This window comes from Notamacropus eugenii, chromosome 6, assembly GCF_028372415.1.
Source record: "Notamacropus eugenii isolate mMacEug1 chromosome 6, mMacEug1.pri_v2, whole genome shotgun sequence".
NCBI lineage: Eukaryota > Metazoa > Chordata > Mammalia > Diprotodontia > Macropodidae > Notamacropus > Notamacropus eugenii.
Window position 1 is genome coordinate 139476248 of NC_092877.1, and position 24610 is coordinate 139500857.

The following is a 24610-nucleotide window of genomic DNA, read 5'->3' on the forward strand; positions in this document are numbered from 1 at the left end:
CCTGTCATATTTTGAGTAGTATTTTATTTATTTTGTATTACCTCTGACCTCAGATTCCTACTCCAATGCATCATTATGGAATGGAAATCACACTAAGTTCTTAAAAGCTACCATGACTCACATGACAATTATCTGGGTCATATAATCCCAAAAGTTGTTTTTTTTTTTTGAGAATGGCTGGAAGAGAACAGATTTGTCCACATTTCTAAAGGCCTTTTTGCATCAAAATTGATGAAGAAATCATCAATCAAGGGGAGGGGAAGGGAGGAAAGGGGAGGGAAGGAGAGAGGAGGAGATTCATTTTCTCCAGAAGACTCACAGTGGAAAATGCTATTCACATCCAAAGAAAGTACTGGAGAATCTGAATGGGGACTAGGGATGGAAGCACACTATTTGCTCTCCTTTTCTTTTGTTGTTTTCTTTTGTTTCTTCTTTCTTGTGATTCCTCTCATTAGTGCTAATTCTTCTTTACATCATGACTAATGTGAAAATATGTTTTATATGAATGTATAAGTGAAGCCTATATCAGATTGCAAGCCATCTTGGGGAAGGGAGAGGACAGTGTAGGAGACAAAATTAAAAACTCAAAATCTTATAGAAGTGAATGTTGAAAACTAAAAAAAAAAAATTGATAAATATATTTTTAAAAGAATGAACCCCATCTTTCCCAGGATATTGAGTTCCAAAGGGTAGATGTGATCTATTTAACATCGCACAGTTATCCTCTTCCAACAAAATATAAAGACTAGACAATGTCTACATTATTGAGTTACAATATTTCCTCTCTCTAACTGAACAACCAGCTTTCTAGGGAGGATTGACTGAAGACTTTGCCTTAGAAAACAAAAACTTACAGGATTTGTAATCCTTCAACAGTTGAGATTGAGAGCTAGTTTGCATGAATAATTAGATACAATGGGAAACTCCAAGCTGGTAACCATATAGTCAAGTGAGCTTTCCCCAGTCAGCTACCCACCTAGCAGCCTACAGTAGTGTCCCCAACATTGTTTGAAGGAGATTTCATGAATCTTGTTCTGGAGGAATTTTGTCTATTAATCCCAGGGGCAATCACTGCTGATTATGACTACAGCTACCATCTTATCACTTCTTTTATTTTTGCTATAGATAAGTCAATATCTTAGGAATTGTCAGTGTGCCTAATGGTTCCATCTTAGTGGCTAACCTGCTGCTGATTTATCAGTGATACAAATTCAATTTTGACAGTGCTGATGTTGTGTTAAGTTAGAAGATGATTGGGGAGGAGCCAAGATGGCAGAATAGAAAGATGCACATACTCTTAGCTCTTATCCCACAGCCCGTAAAATACTTGTAAAGAAGAACTCTCAACAAATTCTAGAGCAGCAGAAGTCACAGAACAATGGAGTAGAGGAGATTTCTGTTCCAGAAAGACCTGAAAAACTGACAGGATAGGTCTGTCTTGCACCAGACCTGGAGCAGAGCCCAGCCCTGCTTTGGCCACGTGGCACTGAGAAGAGCAGATCTGAACAAGCTTCAGGGACAGAATCTCCAGCAGCAGCGTAGATCCCTCAACCCACAGGTGCCAAAGGTCAGTGAGAGAGCCTTTTCAGCTGGCTGAGAGGGAAGCAGAGCTTCCCCATAACTCAGGTCTCCTCAGGAGGCAGCAGTAGAGGCAGCAGCAGATGGGGCTCCCAAAGCAGGCACTGGCCCACATCCATTGTTGAAGGTTTCCTCATAAACCCCCTGAGGGAACTGAATCCAGTGTGGCAGCCCTGCCCCCACCTGAGAAGCTGAACTTAATCTCACACTGAATAGCAGCCCCACCCCTGCCTCAAACCCTCATTTGAATCAGCCCCCAAGTACTGGCTGGGCAGAACTGGAGGAGAGGTGGTTGTGGAGAGGAAACTCAGAAGTCAAGTAAATGGCTTGGAAAACCCTCAAAAAAGGGAAAAAAATAAGACCATAGAAGGTTACTTACTTGGGGAACAGGTGTCTCCCCCTATCCTTTCTGATGAGGAAGAACAAGGCATACTGTCAGAGGAAGTCAAGGCCTTTGCCCTCAAAGAGAACTTAAAATGGCCTCAGGCAATAGAAGACCTTAAAAAACAAGTTAGCTGCTTACTAAAGGAGAACCAAAACAATGCTGAGGAAAATAACAGCTTTAAAAAGAGGCTAACTCAATTGAAAAAGGAGGTTCAAAAAGCCAACAAGGAGAAAGAGGTTTTAAAAAGCAGAATTAGCCAACTGGAGGAGAAGGTTCAAAAGCTCACTGAACAAAATAATTTGTTGAAAGTGAGGATTGAGTTCATGGAAATGAATGACTATGACTTAAACCAAGAAGTTAGTAAACAAAACCAAAAATTTGAAAAAATAGAAGATAAGGCGAAACAACTCACTGGAAAAACAACTGACCTGGAAAATAGATCCAGGAGAAATAATTTAAAAATTGCTTGACTACCTGAAAGCCATGATCAAAAAAAGAGCCTAGACATTATCTTCCATGAAATTATCAAGGAAAACTGCACTGATGTTATAGAATTAGAGGGCAACATGGATATTGAAAGAATTCATTGGTCACCTCCAGAAAGAAACCTGAACAGAGAAACTCCTGGGAATATTGTGGCCAAATTTCAGAGTTCCCAGATGAAGGAGAAAATACTTCGAGCAGCTAGAAAGAAACAATTTGAGTACTGTGGAAATACAATCAGGATAACACAGGATCTGGCAGCTTCAACATTAAGAGATGGAAGGGCTTGGAGTAGGATATTTCAGAAGCCAAAGGAACTGGGATTAAGCCAAGAATCATCTACCCAACAAATCTGAATATAATACTTCCAGGGAAAAAAATGTTCATTCAGTGATATAGTCGAATTTCAAGATTTCATGTTGGGAAAAGACTAGATCTGTCTTTAAAAATTTGACTTTCCAAGACAAGAATCAAGAGAAGCATGAAAAGGTAAATAGAAAAGAAAAGATGCAAAAGATTCTCTAAAGTTGAACTGTTTCAATTACTACATGGAAAGAAAATATTTTTAACTCTTGAATCTTTTCCCAGTGTTTGGGTAGTTGGGGGGATTGTACATACACACACACACACACACACACACACACACACACACACACACACACACACACACATACATGGATAGATAGAGAGTACAGGGTGTGTTGTATCAGAAAAGATGATATCCACACACACACACAAAAAATAAAATAAAATAAAATAAAAATTAAGGGGTGAAGGAGGAAAATTCTGGGAAGAGAAAGGGAGTGATGGAATGGGGCAGGCTATGGCTCATAAAAGAGATAAGAAAAATCTGGTGCAATGGAGGAGAAAAGGAAGAAGGGGAAAGGGGTAAAAATAGAGCTACTCTCCCCATGTGCAGCCGAGGGAGGGAATAACATGCTCACTAAATTTGATATGAAAATTTATATACACCACAGGAAAGTAGGAGAGGAGGTGACAAATGGAGCAAGGGGAATGTTAGAAGGGAGGGCAAATGGGAGAAGCAAGTCACTAGAAATAAACACTTTCTAGAAGAGACAAGGTCAATTGTAGGGGGGGAAAAAGGTGGGGATAGGGTAGGTCAGAGGACAATATAGTTAGCATTACACAACATGATTACTATGGAAGTCTTTTGCAAAACAACACATATTTAGTCTGTATTGAATTGCTTGCCTTCTCAGTAGGGCTGGGGAGGGAGAGAAGTTGGAATTCAAAGTATTAGAAACGAATGCTGAGAATTTTTATTGCATATAATCGGGTAATAAGAACTACAGGAACTGGGGTATGGAAATTTATCTTGCCCTGCAAGAAAAGAGAGTAGATGGGCATAGAAGAGGGGTGGGGTGTGATGGAGGGGAGGGTACATTGAAGGAAGGAGTAATCAGAATGCAAGGTATTAGGAAACAGGGGGAAGGGAGTGATGAGGAGAAAAATTGGACATGTTACCAAGTGAGGTAAAAGCAATTAGTATTAAAACAATAGACTGAATAAACTACTGAGAATAAATCAATGACATCTTTAGTGTGGAGAAAAGAATTTCAGTCTAAATTTCCTAGAGGAAGACAACCTCGGGTAAAATTTGGCACTGATGGAAAAGTCAAGGTTTTAATGATAAATTTGATTTTATGATTGCCATTTAATCAGGAACTAGAACATGTATAGAAAGGCATGTAAGCCACTTAAGACTTGCCTCAAAAGATGTTCCTTAGTCAAAGTGAAACTATAATCATATTTGAAACCAGGTTATTGGAACTTGCCGTTTTTAGATCCTATGGGTCTATTAAGTGACTGTTCTTCTGAGTCAGATTCTAGGTATAGGTAGCAAGAAAGGCAATCTGAGCCTCCAATACATGACGCCAGCAATCTGATAAGAGGCTGGTATGAACTGCATAGGTGATCTCAAGGGAAGGGTGGGAGAGCGGCTGTTCAGAATGGGCTGAGGTGGGATTCTTCTAACTCAATTTCCCCATTGACACCTGTCAGACTTTAAGCCTGACTGAATGGAAGTGGATAATCTAATCCTGCCTGGAACTGACATGAAGATGGGGTGATATTGTACCCCTGAAATGTCCTTACTATTGGTGGCAATTTCCTATAGTCAAAAGGTTTGTAAGCTTAATACCAGATCTATTAAATTATAGATTATGGGTAGGGGAACATCCGAGGCTGTCTAAAATTAAACTATTAAGCATAGGACTTTAGACCAACAACAATAAGTTAGGGTCCTTTAATTCTTAGTGATACTGTGGAGACAATTAGGTCAAGAGCTTGTGAAGTTAGCAACATAAATATTATTTGTGTCTCAGTTGCCTAATGTTTAAAAAAAAAATTTCTTTTGTGGTCCATATTGTAAATGCTTTAAAAAGAAGTATCACCTGACCAAAAGTTGGAATTGCTTTATCTGTTATAAACTGTGTTAAAAATAAATAATAATATTAAAAAATATAGATGATTAACAAGAAATAGAAAATCATAAAAAATATAGATTGCAAGAACAGTGAAAACAGATTAAGGGTTCCAAGATACTTTGCTGCCTCACAAGAAAACTTTGGACTAATGAGCTAATACAGAGAAAGGAGGTTTTGTTGTTCTTTTTAATTAAATTTATTTTTTTTAATTAACAAGCATTTATTTTACTCCTGCCTCCCCTCCTCCGCAGTAACAAATATAAGAAACAACCAAAACAAATTCCCATATTGGTCACCTCCAAAAATGTGACACTGAGATAGGTAAATTGCAAGTACATAGCACAGTCAAAAAATCCCATGATATCCACCTTAATTTTGAGTCTAACATTTCTTCTGATATCTAAGTTTATCCACATACAATTTCAGGCTTTCAGACTCTCAGAACCAAAATATTCACATTATTAACAATTTATGATTAAAACCAGTGGTGCCATTTAACTATCCACTCACTAGAGATTTAAACAACTGAGTCTATTTTTAAATTTAAAAAAAATTAATATGCCAATCACAGTGGTACAGCATTACGGGAATATTTCAAAGAATGACTGACTTTTCAAAAGTTTGATGAAAGCAGAGATAGGGACTTTGCAAAATGGAATCCTTGACAAAATCTTAGTAAAAATGACACATCAGCTAATTTACCATGCAGGTCTATTTGACCCAGTTCATGTTTCTACCCAGCTTGCTCACACTGGCCTCTTTCATCAGCGAGTATGACACCGAAAAGCCTTTTTCCTGTTTATCCATATGTCCTGTGTCTCTTGACCCCAGCTCCACTGAGTTCATTCTCACTCTGCTTAACATTTTTCACCAGACACACAGGGTAGATCAACATGCTGAATGTAGGATGAAAAGTTTGCATGGATGAATACCAAACACCCAGGAGAAGACACTGTGAGATTTCTCTGTCTTACAACCTACACAGCACTTGATTTGTCAAAGCAAAACTATTAAACAAATTATGCCCCGAGCTAGTTCTGATTCATCATTTATCCCTAAGTGGCAACAGATTCTTCAAGAGGTAGAAATGTTTCAAGTGACCAGCATTTCTCAATAATTAGAAGCTGAAAGGGAAAAATGTAATAAGCTAAAAGGCAACAAAAATGAAATGAAAAGTAAGTGTATGCTAATCATGGTTGAATGACAAAAAAGACAAAGTACCATAGGCACAAAAGACTCACATTTAAATAAACATCTTAATAACCCAAGGTACAACAATCACTTTGAAGCTATAAAGCTAAATCTGACCCAAGACTTGATGCAACTTTATAAAGTGACTGTTGCCCAGTTCTCATTTTTCATCGTCAATTATTCGTTTAAAAATTTCAGAACTGAGTTGTTTCAATAGTACAATATTTTTTTTCAACATTCTTTCTGTTCTGTACTGATTCAGATCTTAACTCTGAGAAGCTGATGTTCTTAACAGATGCAAACACTTGATTCAGGGAAAATTCTTAAATCAAAACCAAGTCTTTTCCTGTCTGTTAAAATATAATCTAAGTTTTTTTGATATCATTTGCTGGTCTGACCATGCCACCCCCATTCTCAATAAACTTCAGTGATTTCCAAGATCAGATACAAACGCCTTTCATAATCTCACCAAACAACTACCTTCCTGGTCTTCTGACAGTTTATACCCTCCTGCCACCTATTCTTCAATTCAATGACAATGATTTCCTTGCTGTTCTTTGAACATGACTGACACTCCACCTCTTGGCCCTGGGCATTTTCTCTGGCTGTCCCCTAAGGTCTGGATTTCTTTCTTTTCTCCTCTCTGCCTCTGGGCATCCCGGACTGCCTTCAGATCCCAGCTAAAAGCCCACCTTCTGAAGGAGGCCTTTTTTAATCTCTTCATTCTGCTCCTTTCCTTGTTGATTATTTCCTATACATCTTGTATATAGTTTGTTTATAGATATTTGTTTGCTTATTGTTTCTCATTAGAATGTGAGTTCCTTGAGGCCAGGAACTATCTGGTAGCCCCAGTGCTTAGAACGGCGCTTGGCACATTGTAGGTACTCAATCAATGCTTACTAAATAACTGTGGTTTTGTTTTTTCCTGAAGAACATATTAATACAAAAGTATGAGGCATCTATGTGGCCCACAAGTCTTTGCCCTCTCTCTTCTCTTCTTCCTGAACCATACTTTTGTATATATTTTTCTCTTCAGTAAATCAGCTGATCAAGAGGAAACCAGATTTTTACATGAAGAATGAGGGAGTTAGGGCTATTTATTTTCCCCTTTTCCAACTCTTAAAATGAAGTGACTAAGTGTCAGAGTATATGTAGATTTAGTTGGAAAGTTCTTAATAGACTGGTATCTATCTCTTTAACTTCAGCAACCAACGTTTGCAAATAAATTGCATTTATTTTTGTCATACTCTTCTTGTAAATACTTATGGTTAGTGTTATAATATTTGAAGGTTGCATATTATAAAATGGTTTGGGTTTTTTTTGCCTTTGAGTATAGAATAAAATCCCTTCCCTACTTTCTTTGCCTCTTCTACAAGCCATCCTTCCATTTAGCTACAAAGTCTTTCTGTCTTCTGGTTTGATTTTTAGCAATACAGGCAAAATTGAAAGTTCTTCCAGCAATATGTCTACTAACTGGTCAGTGGAAGAAGATCTCACATTTAGAGTTCCAGGAGTTTAATTAAAGTCTAAGGACAGACTAAAAAGCTGTGATCCTTACTACCTTCTCTCTTCTCTCTAGCCATTCTGCCCTGTAAGAAAATAATTTATGAGGTTCTATTTTTCTATGTCCCTTGCCTATGTTTTTAGCCCGAATATGACTGAAAGATTAATTACTAATTGGCTATCCTAATGGTTATGAGCCTCGTGGCACTTAGCTTGATTGGTTGTCAGAAATCAGACTTGATCTGTTATGGAGACAATACCCCAAGCCCCACCATCATGAAAGAGACTGCCGGAATTTATATTCCGCTAGCAGAGACTTTGGAAATCTAGAGCCAAGGAGGCAGAATCAAGATGAAGGAGTAAGGCAGGAACTTGTCTGAACTTTCCCAAATTCCCCTCAAAACAACTAACAACTTAAGACAAATTCTGGAGAGGCAGAAACAACAAAAGAACAGGGTGAAAAAATTTTCTAGCTCAAGACAACTTAGAGGTTTGACAGAAAAGCTCTGTTTCATTAAGGTGAACAAGGCCATGGGATCCAGGAGCAAGGTCAAAAACAAACCAGCAGAAAGGCCCCTGGTGAAAGTCAAAGGAGAGGCCTCACAACTGGCTCAAGCCAGAAGCAGGTCCTGCCCCAGTAAGTCAGTGTGGATACCCGGAGTAACTGAATCGGTGGTGGCAACCTTCACCCCAGTAAGGGTAAGGTGGCAGGAAAATTTGTCAGAAAGAGATCAGAAGGAATATTTTGCAGGCACTAGGTGTAACTTTTTGCATTGCCCAAATTGGGATGAAAGTCATAGATAAAAGTCATACTCTCAACATGTTTAGCACACTAAAACTTGCTGCCACAGAGGATTGGGGATCCTGCTCACAAGTCCAGAATAGACCAGAGCATAGGCCAGGTAAGCAGTGACTAAACTTCTCCTTATATGATACCATGTAGGAAGAACTGAAAACCTGCAGGTCCCCAAAACTACCTCTAAAAACAGCAACACAAAAAACATGAAATTTGGGTCAGTGCCCCCTCCACCCCAGGAGCAGAGCTCAATTTTAACATAAAACTAAAAGTCAAGAAATAGTTTAGCAAATGAGCAAAACAAAACAAAAAAGAACCTGACCATAAAAAGTTATTACAGTGAAAAATATTAAAACACAACTCAGAAGAGGACAAGTTCCACCTAGGATCAGATGGTTTGAAACATGATGTTCTAGAAGGCAAAGGAGCTAGGAATGCACTGAGAAAAGGGGAGAAGGAAGAGGCAGAATGAAGTAAAATGGCTCACATAAGAGAGGCATGAAAAAGCTATTACAATGGAGGGGAAAAGTTGGTGGGGGGATCTTGGTGGGCAGTGCTTGAATCTTACTGTCATCAGAATTGGCTTAAAGAGGAAATAGAATACACACTCAATTGAGTATAGAAATCTATGTTATCCTAGAGGGAAGTGGGAGGGGTGGGGGATAAAAGAGGGAGAGACACTAAGAAAGGGCAGAATGGGGGAAGAAGTGGTCAGAAGCAAAACATTTGTAATGGGGAGAATGAAAGGAGAGAGAGAGAAGGATAAACAGGGAAAATAAAATAGAGGGAAACACACAGTTTGTAACTGTAACTGTGAATGAAATGAATTCACCCATAAAATGGAAGTACATAGCAGAGTATATTAAAAACCAGAATACTACAATATGCTATTTACAAAAAAAAAAACCTGAAGCACAGAGACACACACAGAATAAATGCAAGGAGCTGGGGCAGAATAAATTATGCTTTAGCTGAAGTGAAAAAAAAAAAACAACCAGGGGCAGCAATTATTTCAGACAAAGCAAAAGCAAAAACCAGATCAAATTAAAGGAGGTAGAAAGGAAACTACATCTTACTAAAAAGTACTATAGACAATGTGAAACATATATGTGCCAAATGGTATGGCATTCAGATTTTTAAAGGAGCTAAATGAGTTATAGGAGGAAATAGACAGCAAAATTTTACTACAGCTAGAATCTGTTATCACTGTTCGTTCTAGCAATCTATATTTTTTATGATTTTCTATTTCTTGTTAATCATCTATATTTTTTAATATTATTATTTATTTTTAACACAGTTTATAACAGATAAAGCAATTCCAACTTTTGGTCAGGTGATACTTCTTTTTAAAGCATTTACAATATGGACCACAAAAGAAATTTTTTTTTTAAACATTAACCAACTGAGACACAAATAATATTTATGTTACTAACTTCACAAGCTTTTGATCTAATTGTCTCCACAGTATCACTAAGAATTAAAGGACCCTAACTTATTGTTGTTGGTCTAAAGTCCTATGCTTAATGTTTAATTTTAGACAGCCTCGGATGTTCCCCTACCCATAATCTATAATTTAACAGATCTGGTATTAAGCTTACAAACCTTTTGACTATAGGAAATTGCCACCAATAGTAAGGACATTTCAGGGGTACAATATCACCCCATCTTCATGTCAGTTCCAGGCAGGATTAGATTATCCACTTCCATTCAGTCAGGCTTAAAGTCTGACAGGTGTCAATGGGGAAATTGAGTTAGAAGAATCCCACCTCAGCCCATTCTGAACAGCCGCTCTCCCACCCTTCCCTTGAGATCACCTATGCAGTTCATACCAGCCTCTTATCAGATTGCTGGCATCATGTATTGGAGGCTCAGATTGCCTTTCTTGCTACCTATACCTAGAATCTGACTCAGAAGAACAGTCACTTAATAGTTCCATAGGATCTAAAAATGGCAAGTTCCAATAACCTGGTTTCAAATATGATTATAGTTTCACTTTGACTAAGGAACATCTTTTGAGGCAAGTCTTAAGTGGCTTACATGCCTTTCTATACATGTTCTAGTTCCTGATTAAATGGCAATCATAAAATCAAATTTACCATTAAAACCTTGGCTTTTCCATCAGTGCCAAATTTTACCTGAGGTTGCCTTCCTCTAGGAAATTTAGACTGAAATTCTTTTCTCCACACTAAAGATGTTATTGATTTATTCTCAGTAGTTTATTCAGTCTATTGTTTTAATACTAATTGCTTTTACCTCACTTGGTAACATGTCCAATTTTTCTCCTCATCACTCCCTTCCCCCTGTTTCCTAATACCTTGCATTCTGATTACTCCTTCCTTCAATGTACCCTCCCCTCCATCACACCCCACCCCTCTTCTATGCCCATCTACTCTCTTTTCTTGCAGGGCAAGATAAATTTCCATACCCCAGTTCCTGTAGTTCTTATTACCCGATTATATGCAATAAAAATTCTCAGCATTCGTTTCTAATACTTTGAATTCCAACTTCTCTCCCTCCCCAGCCCTACTGAGAAGGCAAGCAATTCAATACAGACTAAATATGTGTTGTTTTGCAAAAGACTTCCATAGTAATCATGTTGTGTAATGCTAACTATATTGTCCTCTGACCTACCCTATCCCCACCTTTCTCCCCCCCTACAATTGACCTTGTCTCTTCTAGAAAGTGTTTATTTCTAGTGACTTGCTTCTCCCATTTGCCCTCCCTTCTAACATTCCCCTTGCTCCATTTGTCACCTCCTCTCCTACTTTCCTGTGGTGTATATAAATTTTCATATCAAATTTAGTGAGCATGTTATTCCCTCCTTCAGCTACATGTGGAGAGAGTAGCTTCATTTTTCTCCTCTCCCCTTCTTCCTTTTCTCCTCCATTGAACAAGATTTTTCTTATCTCTTTTATGAGTTATGGCCTGCCCTGTTCCATCTCTCCGTTTCTCTTCCCAGTATTTTCCTCCTTCACCCCTTAATTTTTATTTTATTTTATTTTGCATGTGTGTGTGTGTGTGTGTGTGTGTGTGTGTGTGTGTGTGTGTGGATATCATCTTTTCTGATACAACACACCCTGTACTCTCTATCTATCCATGTATGTGTGTGTGTGTGTGTGTGTGTGTGTGTGTGTGTATGTACAATCCCTCCAACTACCCAAACACTGGGAAAAGATTCAAGAATTAAAAATATTTTCTTTCCATGTAGTAATGTAAACAGTTCAACTTTAGAGAATCTTTTATGATTTTTCTTTTCTGTTTACCTTTTCGTGCTTCTCTTGATTCTTGTCTTGGGAAGTCAAATTTTTATATATAGATCTAGTCTTTTCCCAACATGAAATCTTGAAATTCGACTATATCACTGAATGACCATTTTTTCCCTTGAAGTATTATATTCAGATTTATTGGGTAGATGATTCTTGGCTTCATCCCAGTTCCTTTGGCTTCTGAAATATCCCACTCCAAGCCCTTCGATCTTTTAATATTGAAGCTGCCAGATCCTGTGTTATCCTGATTGTATTTCCACAGTACTCAAATTGTTTCTTTCTAACTGCTTTGGGGGATTTCACCTTTCCCTTGTCAGTACTAGATAAATCTAATAAAACAACAAACAAGAAAGAAATTAAGGAGGGGAATAAAATTTTAGAAAATTGAGATATGATAGACAACTAGAGAAAACTGAATGGGAATTGAAAGGAACATTTCTTTTTCTGGTAGATGGGGAAGGAGGAAGGGTGGAGAATTTGGAAGTCAACATTTTAAAATTGAAATGTTTTCGCATGTAACTAGGGAAAACAAAATATTAAATAACCAAAAAAATTAATGTCAAGGGAATTAATTTTTTAAAATGTGAAAGAAGGTGACCTAGCCATTCCAAATCTCAAATTACATTTAAAAAGTAGTAATCATCAAAACAATTTGGCATTACCTAAGAAAAAGTGTGATGTATCAATGTAATAGATTACGTTCACAATCCACATTAGTAAATGTTCACAGTAATCTAGTGTTTGATAAACCCCCAAATCCAAGCTTTTGAGAGAAGAATTCACTACTTGATAAAACTGTTGGGAAAACTAGAAAGCAGTTTGGCAGAAACTAGGTATAGACTAACATCTCATAACTTATGGAATGATATGGGTACATGATGTGGACATAGAGATTGATACCATGGGCAAATTAGGAAAGCATGGAACAGTTGGAAGAATTTATGACTAAATAAGAGATTGCATTATGAAATGTAAAATGTATAATTTTAAGATGAAGAAATTAAAGCTATCTATAATTAAATGCAAAAAACTTCAAGTCACTAGTGATTAGAGAAATGCAAAATAAAACAATTATCATGTTAAAAAAGCAGTCAGTTCTCTTCAAGACCTCATAATTTTATAAAGATGATAACACAGAACAACTGTGTAGAAATAAGATTTATACAGAATAAATTGCAGATAGGGAAGTCTCTAAGATTAAGAAGTATCAGAAAAAGGCCTCTTGCAGAAGATTAAGACTTAAACTGAGACCTGAAGGAAGTCAGAGAAACAACAAGGAAAGAAGAAGAGAGAGAGAGTTCTAAGCATAGGGAAATCCCCAGAATCAGAAGATGAGGTGCCGTGTTCCATACATCTTTAAACTTTCCTATTCATTTATACATGATTTTAATTTTTTTCTTTTGAAAAAATGTGCCTTTTTTAGTTCATTTTTTTTAATCATTTGTACTTATTTTTACTGATTAGTAGTGGTTCCTCTTATACAACATTTTCCTGCCTTTATCCCTTTGAACTAGTGTTGCCTTATGTGGAAAAGTCTCTCCTGTATGAATTCAGAAAAATCTAGAAAGACGTGTACGAACTGATGTTCATACTGTAAAGTGAGCACAACTACGTGAACATGGTACACAGGTAACAGCAGTATTGTACAATGATCAGCTGTGAATGACTTAGCTCTTCTCAGCAATACAATAATCCAAGACAATTCCAAAGGACTCCTGATGAGAAATGATATCTACCTCCAGAGAAAAAACTGATGGAATCTGAATGCAAATATAAAGTTTAAGATAATGAATGATTATGAGCAATATCTCATTTAAAATAAATGAGAGAAACCATAGACAGCAAAATTATTTTATAGAAAGCTTAATAAGACATCCAACCAAGCAAAGTCAGTCCAAGGTCATTTAAGGACAAAAATGGAAAGACATTAAACAGAAGGTAGAAGAAAAATATACATTAAAATTATTCTAAAAAATGTTCTCTCCAAAAAGGACAACTAGAATCATCACACTTGGACCCTAGTATAACCATCTTTGATGTGCCTAAAAGGGAAATAGAAATTACTTTCATGGGAAGAAAGACAACAAGAGCAACTTGATTGAACCATTTTGCTTGAAGGAAATCTGTGCTAGCAATAGCGCTATTTTGAGGAAAATGATGTGTTGATATGCACCAGTTAAGAGGAGGGTAAGATATGGATTGTATGAAAGAAGATCCCATGATTAAACACCCACTAAGTGTCTAAAAGAATTTCCAAAACTATCTACACACACACACACACACACACACACACACACACACACACATACACACACCTACTTTCCCATTTCTATAAAATCTTTGAAAGAATTATTTATGCACAAATCAAGGACATCCTTGATATGGGTTTTAACAGGGAATGAACCAGTTTTGACAAACAACATTCAGTAATTGATATCTTTACCATTTTGTATTAACTGAAAGAGAAAAATATAAGACCCACTGCACTTGTTTGCTGATTATTAAAAAATAAAATACAATCTGCTAGACCAAAACATACCATTTTCAACCAAGATTCTTCCATTCTTTAAAGATATAACAATAAAAATCATTATTCAAGAACACTCAGATCTCTGATTATAAATATCAGGCAAGTCATAAAGCATGGAAATGTAAGTTCATCTGAGGGACTGGCCATTGTGATGGAGAGCCACCACATGGTACTTTTGAAAGTTTCTTTGTCTACGATGAAGTCTTATAAATTCTCCTATTGGTAGATGACATTGTGTTGAATCTTTTGTTGTTGTTCAGTCATGAATGACTCTTTGCAACACCATATAGACCATAGCATGCCAGGCCCTTCTATCATCCACAATCTCTTGAAGTCTGTCCAAGCTCATGTTTGTTACTTCCATGATACTATTGATCCATCTCATCCTGTGCTGTCCCCTTTTCCTTTTGACTTCAATCTTTTACAACATCAGAGTCTCCTCCAATGAATCCTATCCTCTTTTTATGTGGCCAAAGTATTTAAATTTCAGCTTCAGTATTTTCCTATGAATAGTAAATATCCAGTGAATGGTCTGAAATTATTTCTTTAAGTATTGACTGATTTGATCACTGATTTGAAGTCCAAAGGATTCTCAAAAGTCTTCTCTAGGACCACAAATTGAAAGTGTTAATTCTGTAGCACTCAGCTTTCCTTATAATCCAACTCTCACAGCCATACTTTGCAACCAGAAAAACCACAGCTTTGACTACATGGACCTTTGTCAACAAGGTGATGTCTTTGCTTTATAGAATGCTGTCCAGATTTGCTTTCCTTTCCAGAAACAAGTGTCCTTTGATTCGATGGTTGCAGTCACTGTCCATGGAGATCTTTGAGCTCAAGAAGATAAAATCTGAAACTACCTCCTTTTCCTCTCCCTCTCTTTTCCAGTTGCTAAGATCTTAGAGTTTTTTAGTTTATTTGTTTTTTATGTCAACCCAGTCTTTATACTATCCCCTTTCACTTTCATCAAGAGGCTTCTGAATTCTTCACTTTCTGTCATCAGTGGTATCATCTTCATATCCAAGATTATTAATGTCTCCTGGCAATCTTAATTATAGCTTTGATTCATCCCACCTGGAATTTCACATGATGTACTTTGCATATAAATTAAATAAATAAGGTGACAACATATAGCCTTGCTATACCTCTTTTTCACTCTTAAACCAATTAATTGTTCCATGTTCAGTTTTAATTGTTGTTTCTTGGCCTGTATACAGGTTCCTCAGGAGATAATTAAAAGGACCTAGTACTCCTACCTCTCTGATGACTTGTCACATTTTATTATGATCCACGTAGTCAAAGGCTTTAGTGTAGTCAATAAAGCACAAGTAGATTTTTTTTTTCTAGAACTCCCTTGCTCTCTCCATAATCCAGCGATAGTTGGCAATTTGGTCTCTAGTTCTTCTGCTTCTTTGAAAACTGGCCTACTCTTCTGGTAATTCTCAGTTCATATACTACCAAAGCCTAGCCTGCAGAATTTTAAGCATAACCGTGCTGGCATGTGAAAATAGCACAACTGTTTGGTAATTTGAATATCCTTTGGCATTGCCCTTCTTTAGGACTGAGACACAAACTGATTTTTTCCAATCCAATGGCCACTGTGGAATTTTCCAAATTTGCTAGTATATGGAGCGTAGCACTTTAAAAGCATTATCTTTTAGGATTTTAAATACTTCAGCTATAATTCAGTCATCTCCACTAGCCCTATTGTTATCAATGCTTCCCAACACCCACTTGACTTCATTCTTCAGGATGTCTGGCGCACAATCAGTAAGCACATCCCTGTGGTTATTAATAAGGTTAAGATCTTTGTACAGTTCTTTTGTGTATTTTTAGTATCTCTTCTTAATCACTTCTACTTCTGCTAAGTCCCTCTTCTATCAAGCTCCAAAACATGGCAGAGCCTTCTGGAAAAAATCTGTAATTACTCGAAGCAGTTTAACCTTTCCATCCACACAGAAAAGGTCAAGTGATTTAAAAAATGTCATTGCCCAGACTATAACATGCATTTGGATGGAATATAGAGCTTACCCATTAATAGCAGGGACATATCTGGGACAGACAGTACAGAAGAACAAGTTAGGCTCAGGGTTAAAAAAGAAGAGGAAAGTGGGTGAAATTTTCTTTGGGAAATTGTAAAACTCCTTTGGTTAGCCCGAGCTTCCCATGAAAGCAAAGGCCTACCTTTTAAATAATAATATTCTACTAGTATTGTTGCATGGTGGTAAAATATGGAATACAACAGTCTCCTAAGAATTCAAAATTAAAATCACACTGAAGGCAATATAAAGACACATGGTGGGTATGACCAGGCTCAGTATATCACCAGTAAGGAACACCAAAAAAGGAAAGCAGTCAGAGAAGTCATTAAGGAATTGTGTGATAGGAAGAAAAGATATGCCAGTCATATGATGAAGGTAAGGGATTGTCAAAATTCTCCACCAGCATGTTTCAATATCAGGGGAAATGGAGAAAGGAAGGCCTCCAGTAAATGGGGTGGACTCCCTCTGGCAGATTTAATAAAGGACATGAGAAGAAATCATTTAGGATGGGAAGGCATGGATGTTGATGTCATAGGAGAAAATAATTGATGACTTAATTCACAGCTCTACTTGAGAACTATGAAGTGATTAAAGAATGTGAATACATTGTGCCACATTGTCCTTAGGTGTATACACATAAAAACTAGAAAATCGTGAAGTAATATTTATCCCATTAGCTGAGAAAATGAGCTCCCAATTGACCAAGATTTTCTTTTCCATGAGTTTCCTGATTTCATTCATTGTAAATGAAGGAAAGTACATTCCTCAGGCTGGTATATGGCATGGAAATGTATTTAAAAGTCCCAATGATGCATCTCTTCCCTTGATCCATGATCAAGTTTTGTGGAAATAAGCAGCTGAATATGGATTCACTCCCATAAGATGCTTTAGAAGGAAGGAGGAATGAGCTGGGATACAATGAGTAGTCAACATCCACATGGATACAAGACACAAAATGGCATTTCTTTAACATAAGACTTGGTTTTCCTTTTATTCCTCCCTTCTATTTTTCTTCTCTCTCACTTGATCAGATTTTAATTCAAATAAAATCCAATGTAGTTGGAATTCCCTTTCAACTCTAGCCTCAGACACTACTAGCTATGTGACTCTGGGAAAGTCACTCAACCTGTTTGCCTCAGTTTCCTCAATGTGTAAAATGGGTATAATAGCAGCACCTACCTCACATGGTTGTTGTGAAGATCAAATGAAATAGTATTTGTAAAGCATTTAACCCAGTACCTGGAACGTATTAGTTTCTATGTCAATCCTTGTTTCCCTTCCTCTCCCCAACTACTCTCCAGACTTATGCCCTTTTGCAGGAACTTTCTCCTCCCCAAACCCTTTTCAGGCTCCTTTTATGTACTCCTCTCTATTACAATATAAGTTCCTTAAGAGCAGGAACTGCTTTGCTTTCCACTTGTATTTGTATCCTCATGTTTAGCAAAATGCCTAGCACATAGTAAGTGCTTGTTGGTTTGAAAATGAAACAAAACATGATAGTCTTGGTAGGGCTTTAGCAGCTAGGAAGCAATCAGGAAAGACTTCCTGTAAAATTTGCTTTTGAATTAATTGACTCTTAAAAGAAACTAGGGATTACAAGAGGAAGAGGTGTGGATAGCATTCCAGGCATTGAAGATAGCCAAGGCAAAGATATGGAGATGGGAAATGATGTGTCATCAGTGTAGCAAAGCAAGTAAACCAGTATTGTTGGACCATAGAGTGCATGGAGAGGAATAATGCCTAAAGAGACTATAAAAGCAAGAAAAGGCCAACTAGTGAAAATCTGTAAATGCCAGAGAATTTTATATTTGATGGAATAGAAGAGGGATTTTTAAGCACTCTCCCAAATGGCTGAGGATATAATTAGAAAATCAAAATAGACCCTGATCACAAGAAGTTCATGTTCTAATCAGAGGAAACATCACATAGAGGAGGTTTCATGTTCATGGTCATATTCAGTTGATGGTAGACAGAAAAGCCAAAGATACTAAGGCAGAAAAAGGAGCAGGGTGGATAGGAAGACTTCAAGGGGTTTGAGGAGTAATGGGAGGGCAGATATTCCCCTACGCCAAGATGATAGTAGGTTCAAAGAGTTCTGGAATAGCTCAAGCAGAGGGAGGGATGTGATACTTAGCACCCAGCTGATAATGGGCATCCGGTGTTCGTTTGATGGCAACCAAGAAATGGAATAATGAAGGTTAGTTGTGGACAAGTAGCGTGATTTACATCTAGCATGCATGAGGCGATATATTATCTGCTATTCAGATATCACTTATTTGGAAACAACTATGATTCTTATTTTTAACAATGATCATGATGTGTAGATGTGCAGATGCCAATTCCATGAAATACCCTTTGACCTGCAAATTACGTGATGCTCAATTCATTTAGCATGTGTTTAATAAATACTAGCTCAATAATTAACTATTTCTGATATATGACAAAATAATAATAATAATTTTATTATAATGCCTACTATGTGCCAAGTACTGTGCTAAACACTTTACAACATTATCTCATTTGATTCTCACAGTTCTGTGAGGTAGGTGTTCTATCTACTTTTACTGATGAAGGTACTGAGACAGAGCAGAAGTGACTTGCCTGAGGTCACGTTGCTTGTGAATATCTGAGGCTCGGTTTGAGGTCTTCCTGACTTCAGGCCCAATGTGCTCTATCCACTGTACCACCTAGCTGCCCAAAACTAACCTCTCCGTGGGTATAAACAAATTTAATATGCTAACATCTTGCTTAGCATAAGTTCACTTAATCGAATTCTAAACATCAAGCCTTCACAACGCAGCTTGAGGAGAATGGAAAAATGTTAGACTGGGAGTCTAAAAACCTGATGTCCAGCCCTAGCCCTGTTTCTTATTCTGTATGGTCTTGGTGAAGGTGTTAGATCTCTCTGAGCATATATTCAATTAAGAAAACAACATTATTTTTTAAATGGACAGCTAGGGGGTACAGTGATTAGGGTATGAGGCTTGGAGCCAGGAAGACTCATCTTCCTGAGTTCAAATCTGACTTTAGATACTTTCAACTGTGTGACCCTGGGCAAGTCACTTAACCCTGTTTGCCTCAATTTCCTCATCTGTAAAATGGGCTGGAGAAGGAAATGGCAAACCACTCCAGTATCTTTGCCAGGAAAACCTTAAATGGGGTTAGGAAGAGTTGGACAAGATTGAAAAACACCAAATCTTTTTCTTTTTAAGCCATACTGTTTGATAACCATGGATAAAGTGATTTAACTACCCTTCCCAAATCAACCAATCAGTCAGAATTTACTAAGAACCTAACATGTCAAGCATTGCATCCTGTTCTGGGGTCTCATTCTGGCATGGAGGTGACCCTGGCCTCTCAAAGGCTAAACTAATGAAACACAAACTTTGGTAAGATCCTACCAAAATGAAAAGACTTTGAGCACAGGCCCAGGAATGTGCTATATCTCTGTCATTCAAAGACTGGCTGAGATTAAAGAGTCTCACAATCAGGTTTGCAAAAATCGATCAAATTTTAGCTGTAACTCACACAGTGCCTGCTACATTGTAGGTACTCAATAAATGCACCTTCAATCTAAGTTCCTTGAGGGCTGATTTTTGCATTATATTTTTGTATTTTCAGTGTCTTCTACATTATCTGGAACATAAGAGGTTCTGTAAAATGCTTGCAGGTTGATTGGATTGGACTAAAAGTCATCTGTTGGAGAGAAGGGAGTTGCTCTGGCTCCATGGAGAGAGTGCAAACACAAGTGAAAGAACATGAAATATTAAGCAATATACACATGTACATATGTCCTCCTAGTGTGAGCATAAAATAAGGCAGCTACTTATATAAATAAATCATGAAAATTTGTTTAGGTGGCAAATTTTGAAGTCAAATTACAGATAGAAATGATGAAAGAACCACCACTGGTATTTTCTGGAATACCTCCTCAGAGAAGTTCTATTAATTCCAAAGACAGTAAGAGTAGGTAGTAGTAGTGGTGGTGGTGGTGGTGGTGGAAGTAGTAGTAGTAGTAACATTTATATAGAACTTTTAAGATTTGTAAAGTACTTTCTACATATTATCTCATTTCATCTTCTCAAAAAAACCTGTAACATGTTATTGTCCTCATTTTACTGATGAGAAAACTGAAAGATGCAGAGGTTTAAGTGATTTGCCAGGAAGTGCATAACTGATAAGTGTCTGAGGCAAGATATGAACTCAGGGCTTATAGAATCAAAGATCATCACTGTATGCATTAAGCTATGTCTCTTGATGCCCTCAAGGTAACATAGGAAAAGCATGCATGAGGTAAAATGCTCTTGAAATGGAGCAACTGATGGTTAGAAATTAATTTCTCGGTCAGCCTGGGAGTGCTGCAGACAACGCTTCTCCATCACACTTTTCCAGATGGCACCCTGCACGACTTTGAAGAATATGGGTACCCTTCTTAAATGACAGCTTCCCTGAGCTGTGAATGGTGTACAATTATTTTCATCCACAAAATCTGGATTATCTTGTGCTTTTTTAATTATTTCTTGCAGTGGGACAATTAAAGTGCTATCAGGAAACTCAAAGGACTTCAGTGAAGGGAATCAGGAAGTAATAGTGTAATGCAATTAAGATCGGCAAGTATGAGCAATATAAGGAAATATGTGGGGAAACTTCTATGGGCAAACATAAAGCTTGGAAAAAGCCTTGCAAAACCCAAAGAATGAGTATATTTTTTTAAAAATTTCTTTCTATATCACCAACATTTCCCCTTGTATCTCTCCCTTATCTCTCCCAGCAATCCATCCCAGACAACAAATGATATTTTAAAAGGAAAATGAATCAATCAACAAAAACTGATAATTACATCAAAAAGCCTGAAAATCCATTCAATGTTGCACTGCCAAGGACCTCCCATCTCTGCAAAGGAGTGGGGTAGAGGCATCTTCTCATATTTCTTCCTTGGGGGGAGGGGAAACATGGACGAACTATGCTTGTTCTTGGTAATTTGGCAACGTTTATACTTCGGTTATTTCGTGCTGGTTTTTCTTTCTGAGAACAGTGCATTCTAACTACAACTACATTAAGATGGAAATTGCATGGGAATGAACAAAAATTAATCTCGATAGAAACTTACAAAGGGTGAAATATATGTTATGATACTTTATGGGATGTGTTTCATTTATTTAATTGTAAATATCATAGCAAAGCAACTTAAATTTATTGTATTAATGTTCAATATGGTTTATCACAAATAATAAAAAAAAGCAAAGTGGAATCAGGAAACCAGGTACTGTCACAGAGGGGAAATAATTTAATTTAAATATAGCTAGGTGCTAGATTCATAGATAACAATAGGAATGAGGTGCTCATTTTTCAATTTATACTTATCTTAGGCTATCAAGACACACTTAGGTAATTAGATTGTTCAATTGACTATCACTAACCTCAGTTACTGAAATAAAGAATGTGATACATGTGTTAACGGGATCATTTCTGTGATGCCTAATGATTTGAAAAGGTCTGATCACATGAAATACAGTAGGAGTTGGAGAATAGTCAACACAAAATGAAATGCATGTTTATTAATTTGTACCATGGGACTTTTTTCATGATTTAGAAATTATAGCTGCTAGGAATCTTTGAGGTAAGCCAGTCCTAATTCCTTTTTTTTTTTTTTGTAAATGAGGAAACTGAGGGTCAGAAAAGTGAAGTGATCTGCCCAAGGTCCCAAAGTTAGTAAGCAGCAAAGTGGGTACCAGAACCCCAGATCAATCAGTGGTTTTTCTGTGACCAAGGTCACAGAAGTATTTGAACTGTTCTAGCTCCTAAGTAGAATGTAAGCTTTTCAGGTCAGAAACTGCTTTTCTTTTGAATTTGCTTCCTCAGTATCTAGCAGCCTGCCTTTGAATAGAGCAGACTTTTAATAAATTCTTGAAAGATTAGACCAGATTCAAATACTTTGCTAAGTATATAACAATTTTAATGTATTTTTATTTAAAATTTAGAGCTCTAAGTATAAAAATGTGATGACCTAAAAACCCTCAGTTTTTTCTCCTTTATCCTACCCAATAGCATTTGAAAAATAGAAATGTTAACATTATGAATTTTTATGATAAATAAAATATTGTATATTATGTAATAATATAAATTATTATAAGTATAATTAGGCATAAATTATATAACAAAATTTCACAGATAGGAATGGTCATCTCATTTGGGATTAGCTGTCTAAGAAATAACAAAAGTTAAGAATCTTAAGTATATGGATATGAAAAGAACACCATATAACACGAAGATGTCTTCTGAGTTCAGAGTAGAAATCCTTAAAGATTCCTAGGCCAATTTCCTCAGAAATCACTGCATATCCATCAGGTAGTGATATTTCTAGGTCAGTGGCTTTGTGAAACTTAACTGTTCTTGAAACCTGAAATGAATTTCCAGTTACCAGTACTGACCTAAAGAGGGAAAACCTTCTCAAAGTCTCAGTTTTCTAATTTTCAAAGCATAACAATCTCTAATTTAAAGTCTGAAAAGCACTTTAAAAATATTATTCCATTTGATCCTCACAATCACCCAGGGATGTAGGTGCTATAATTATGTCTATAAAATAATGTCTTATGGGAATAATAATGCAATGTTACGATGAGAAAACTGAGCTAAATTAAATGGCTTCCCCAAGGTCATACAGATGGTAAGTATCTGAGGCTAGATTTGAATGCAGGTCTTTCTGACTCCATATCCAGAGCGCTATTTTGCTCAAGGGACTGTTAGGAGGACCAAACTGGAAAAAAAAAAAAAACCTTTTTGAAAACATTTGACTGAACCTAGTAAAGGACTATTTCATTAGCAAAGCTCCCTCGTTATTCTAAGTAATCTTCTTTTGGCTTTCAGAACAATGGAGAGAAGACAAGTCTGTATTTGTTGCTTGAGGGCATACATGTGTTCTTTCCCTCCCAGCTTGATTGACTTGTATGTTTTTCTTTTGCTCATTAAAGGGGCCATTCCCTGATTACTTCGTAAAGAGGACTATTCCCTAAATGGGCATCACCTCACCCTAAGTGAGTACCTGAAAAGGCCAGCCTAAAAACGCCAAGTTCTCCCGTTGCATCCTGGGCCATCTCCAGTCATCCTGATGAATATCTAGTCACTGGATCCAGATGGCTCAGGAGGAGAAAATGAGGGTGATGACCTTGCACATCCCTCCCTCACTCAAAACAAAGTCAAGTCTTCTTTGAAGATGAAGGACAAACACAACAACATGTGCCTAGTTCCAATGGAGAACTGCTAAACTGCAAATGTGGATAACTAAGTTGTATTTACATTCCTGTAGAAACTTTTAGGATAAAAATGAAAATTTTCTATCCATAGCTCTATTTGACTCCCACTCTATCAAACAAGGTACTCCTTGGTTTCCTCCCATACCCCAGCTTTTCACCTTCCTTTTTTGCATGTCTTCCCCCAGAAGATTTCAAGTTCCTTAAGGATAGGAACTGTCTTTTTTTCTTTATGTATCCCCAACATTTAACAATGCCTGACACAATACATTTTTTTATTAAATTGAACTGAGTTAAAAAATGCCTATGATTCATCAGTAGAATCCTTGCCAGATTCCAGTCAGGACCCTCACTGAAATTCTATAACCAAGACTAGATCATGTGAAATACTACTTAGTCTCATATTCAAGGTCTAGATGGAGGAGGGGAAATGGGAGAAAAAGGGGTCAGGACGTTATTCTCTGTGAACAAAACAGTAACCCATCATCCAGTCCAAGGACTAAAGAATCATGCATTGATGTTCTAACACAGTGATAGACATAGTGAGTAAGACAGTCCCATCTATTTCAAACAATGTTCAAAGTATTAGAAGAGCTTGACATTTTGGAAATAATGGACATGGAAATCAAAATAAAGTTGCTTACCAAGACTGAATTCCAAATTTGCACTCTTCTGAATACCTATAGATAAAAAATATTAATAAGTTCATAAAAGATATAATTCCTCATTTTATGTCTAATTTAACTCATAGAATCATGTATATTATATGCATATATTATATATATGTATATTAGTAGTGGTGGTGACAGTGGTGGTAGTGGTGGTGGTAAGTAGCAGTAACTGACATTTACATAGAGCTTCAAGGTTTACAAAACAATGATATAAATGTCCTATTTGATCCTTGTAGTAACCCTGTATGAGAGATGCTATTACTACACCCTTTGAAGAGATGAGGAGACTGAGGCAAACACAGATTAAGGGACTTGCCCAGAGTCACACAGCTAGTCTGAGGCAAGATTCAAATCCAAGTCTTCTGAACTTCAAGTCCAGGTCTCTATTCCTTATATCACACTGCCTCTACCTCATTTTCATGTGTCTACAAGATGTGAAGCAAACACACATAGCGGCAATGATAATCT

The 24610-nt window shown here is 37.0% G+C and overlaps 1 protein-coding gene across 3 annotated transcripts in view; it reads right to left on the reverse strand.

The window, feature by feature from the left end:
- INPP4B (inositol polyphosphate-4-phosphatase type II B) overlaps positions 1 to 24610 on the reverse strand; it is a 958716-nt gene that overhangs the window by 465099 nt on the left and 469007 nt on the right. For all 3 annotated transcript variants that reach the window (XM_072621124.1, XM_072621125.1, XM_072621126.1), the window contains one exon: positions 24116 to 24151. In XM_072621124.1, the coding sequence (XP_072477225.1) occupies positions 24116 to 24151 (36 nt within the window). The remainder of the gene's footprint in view (positions 1 to 24115; positions 24152 to 24610) is intronic.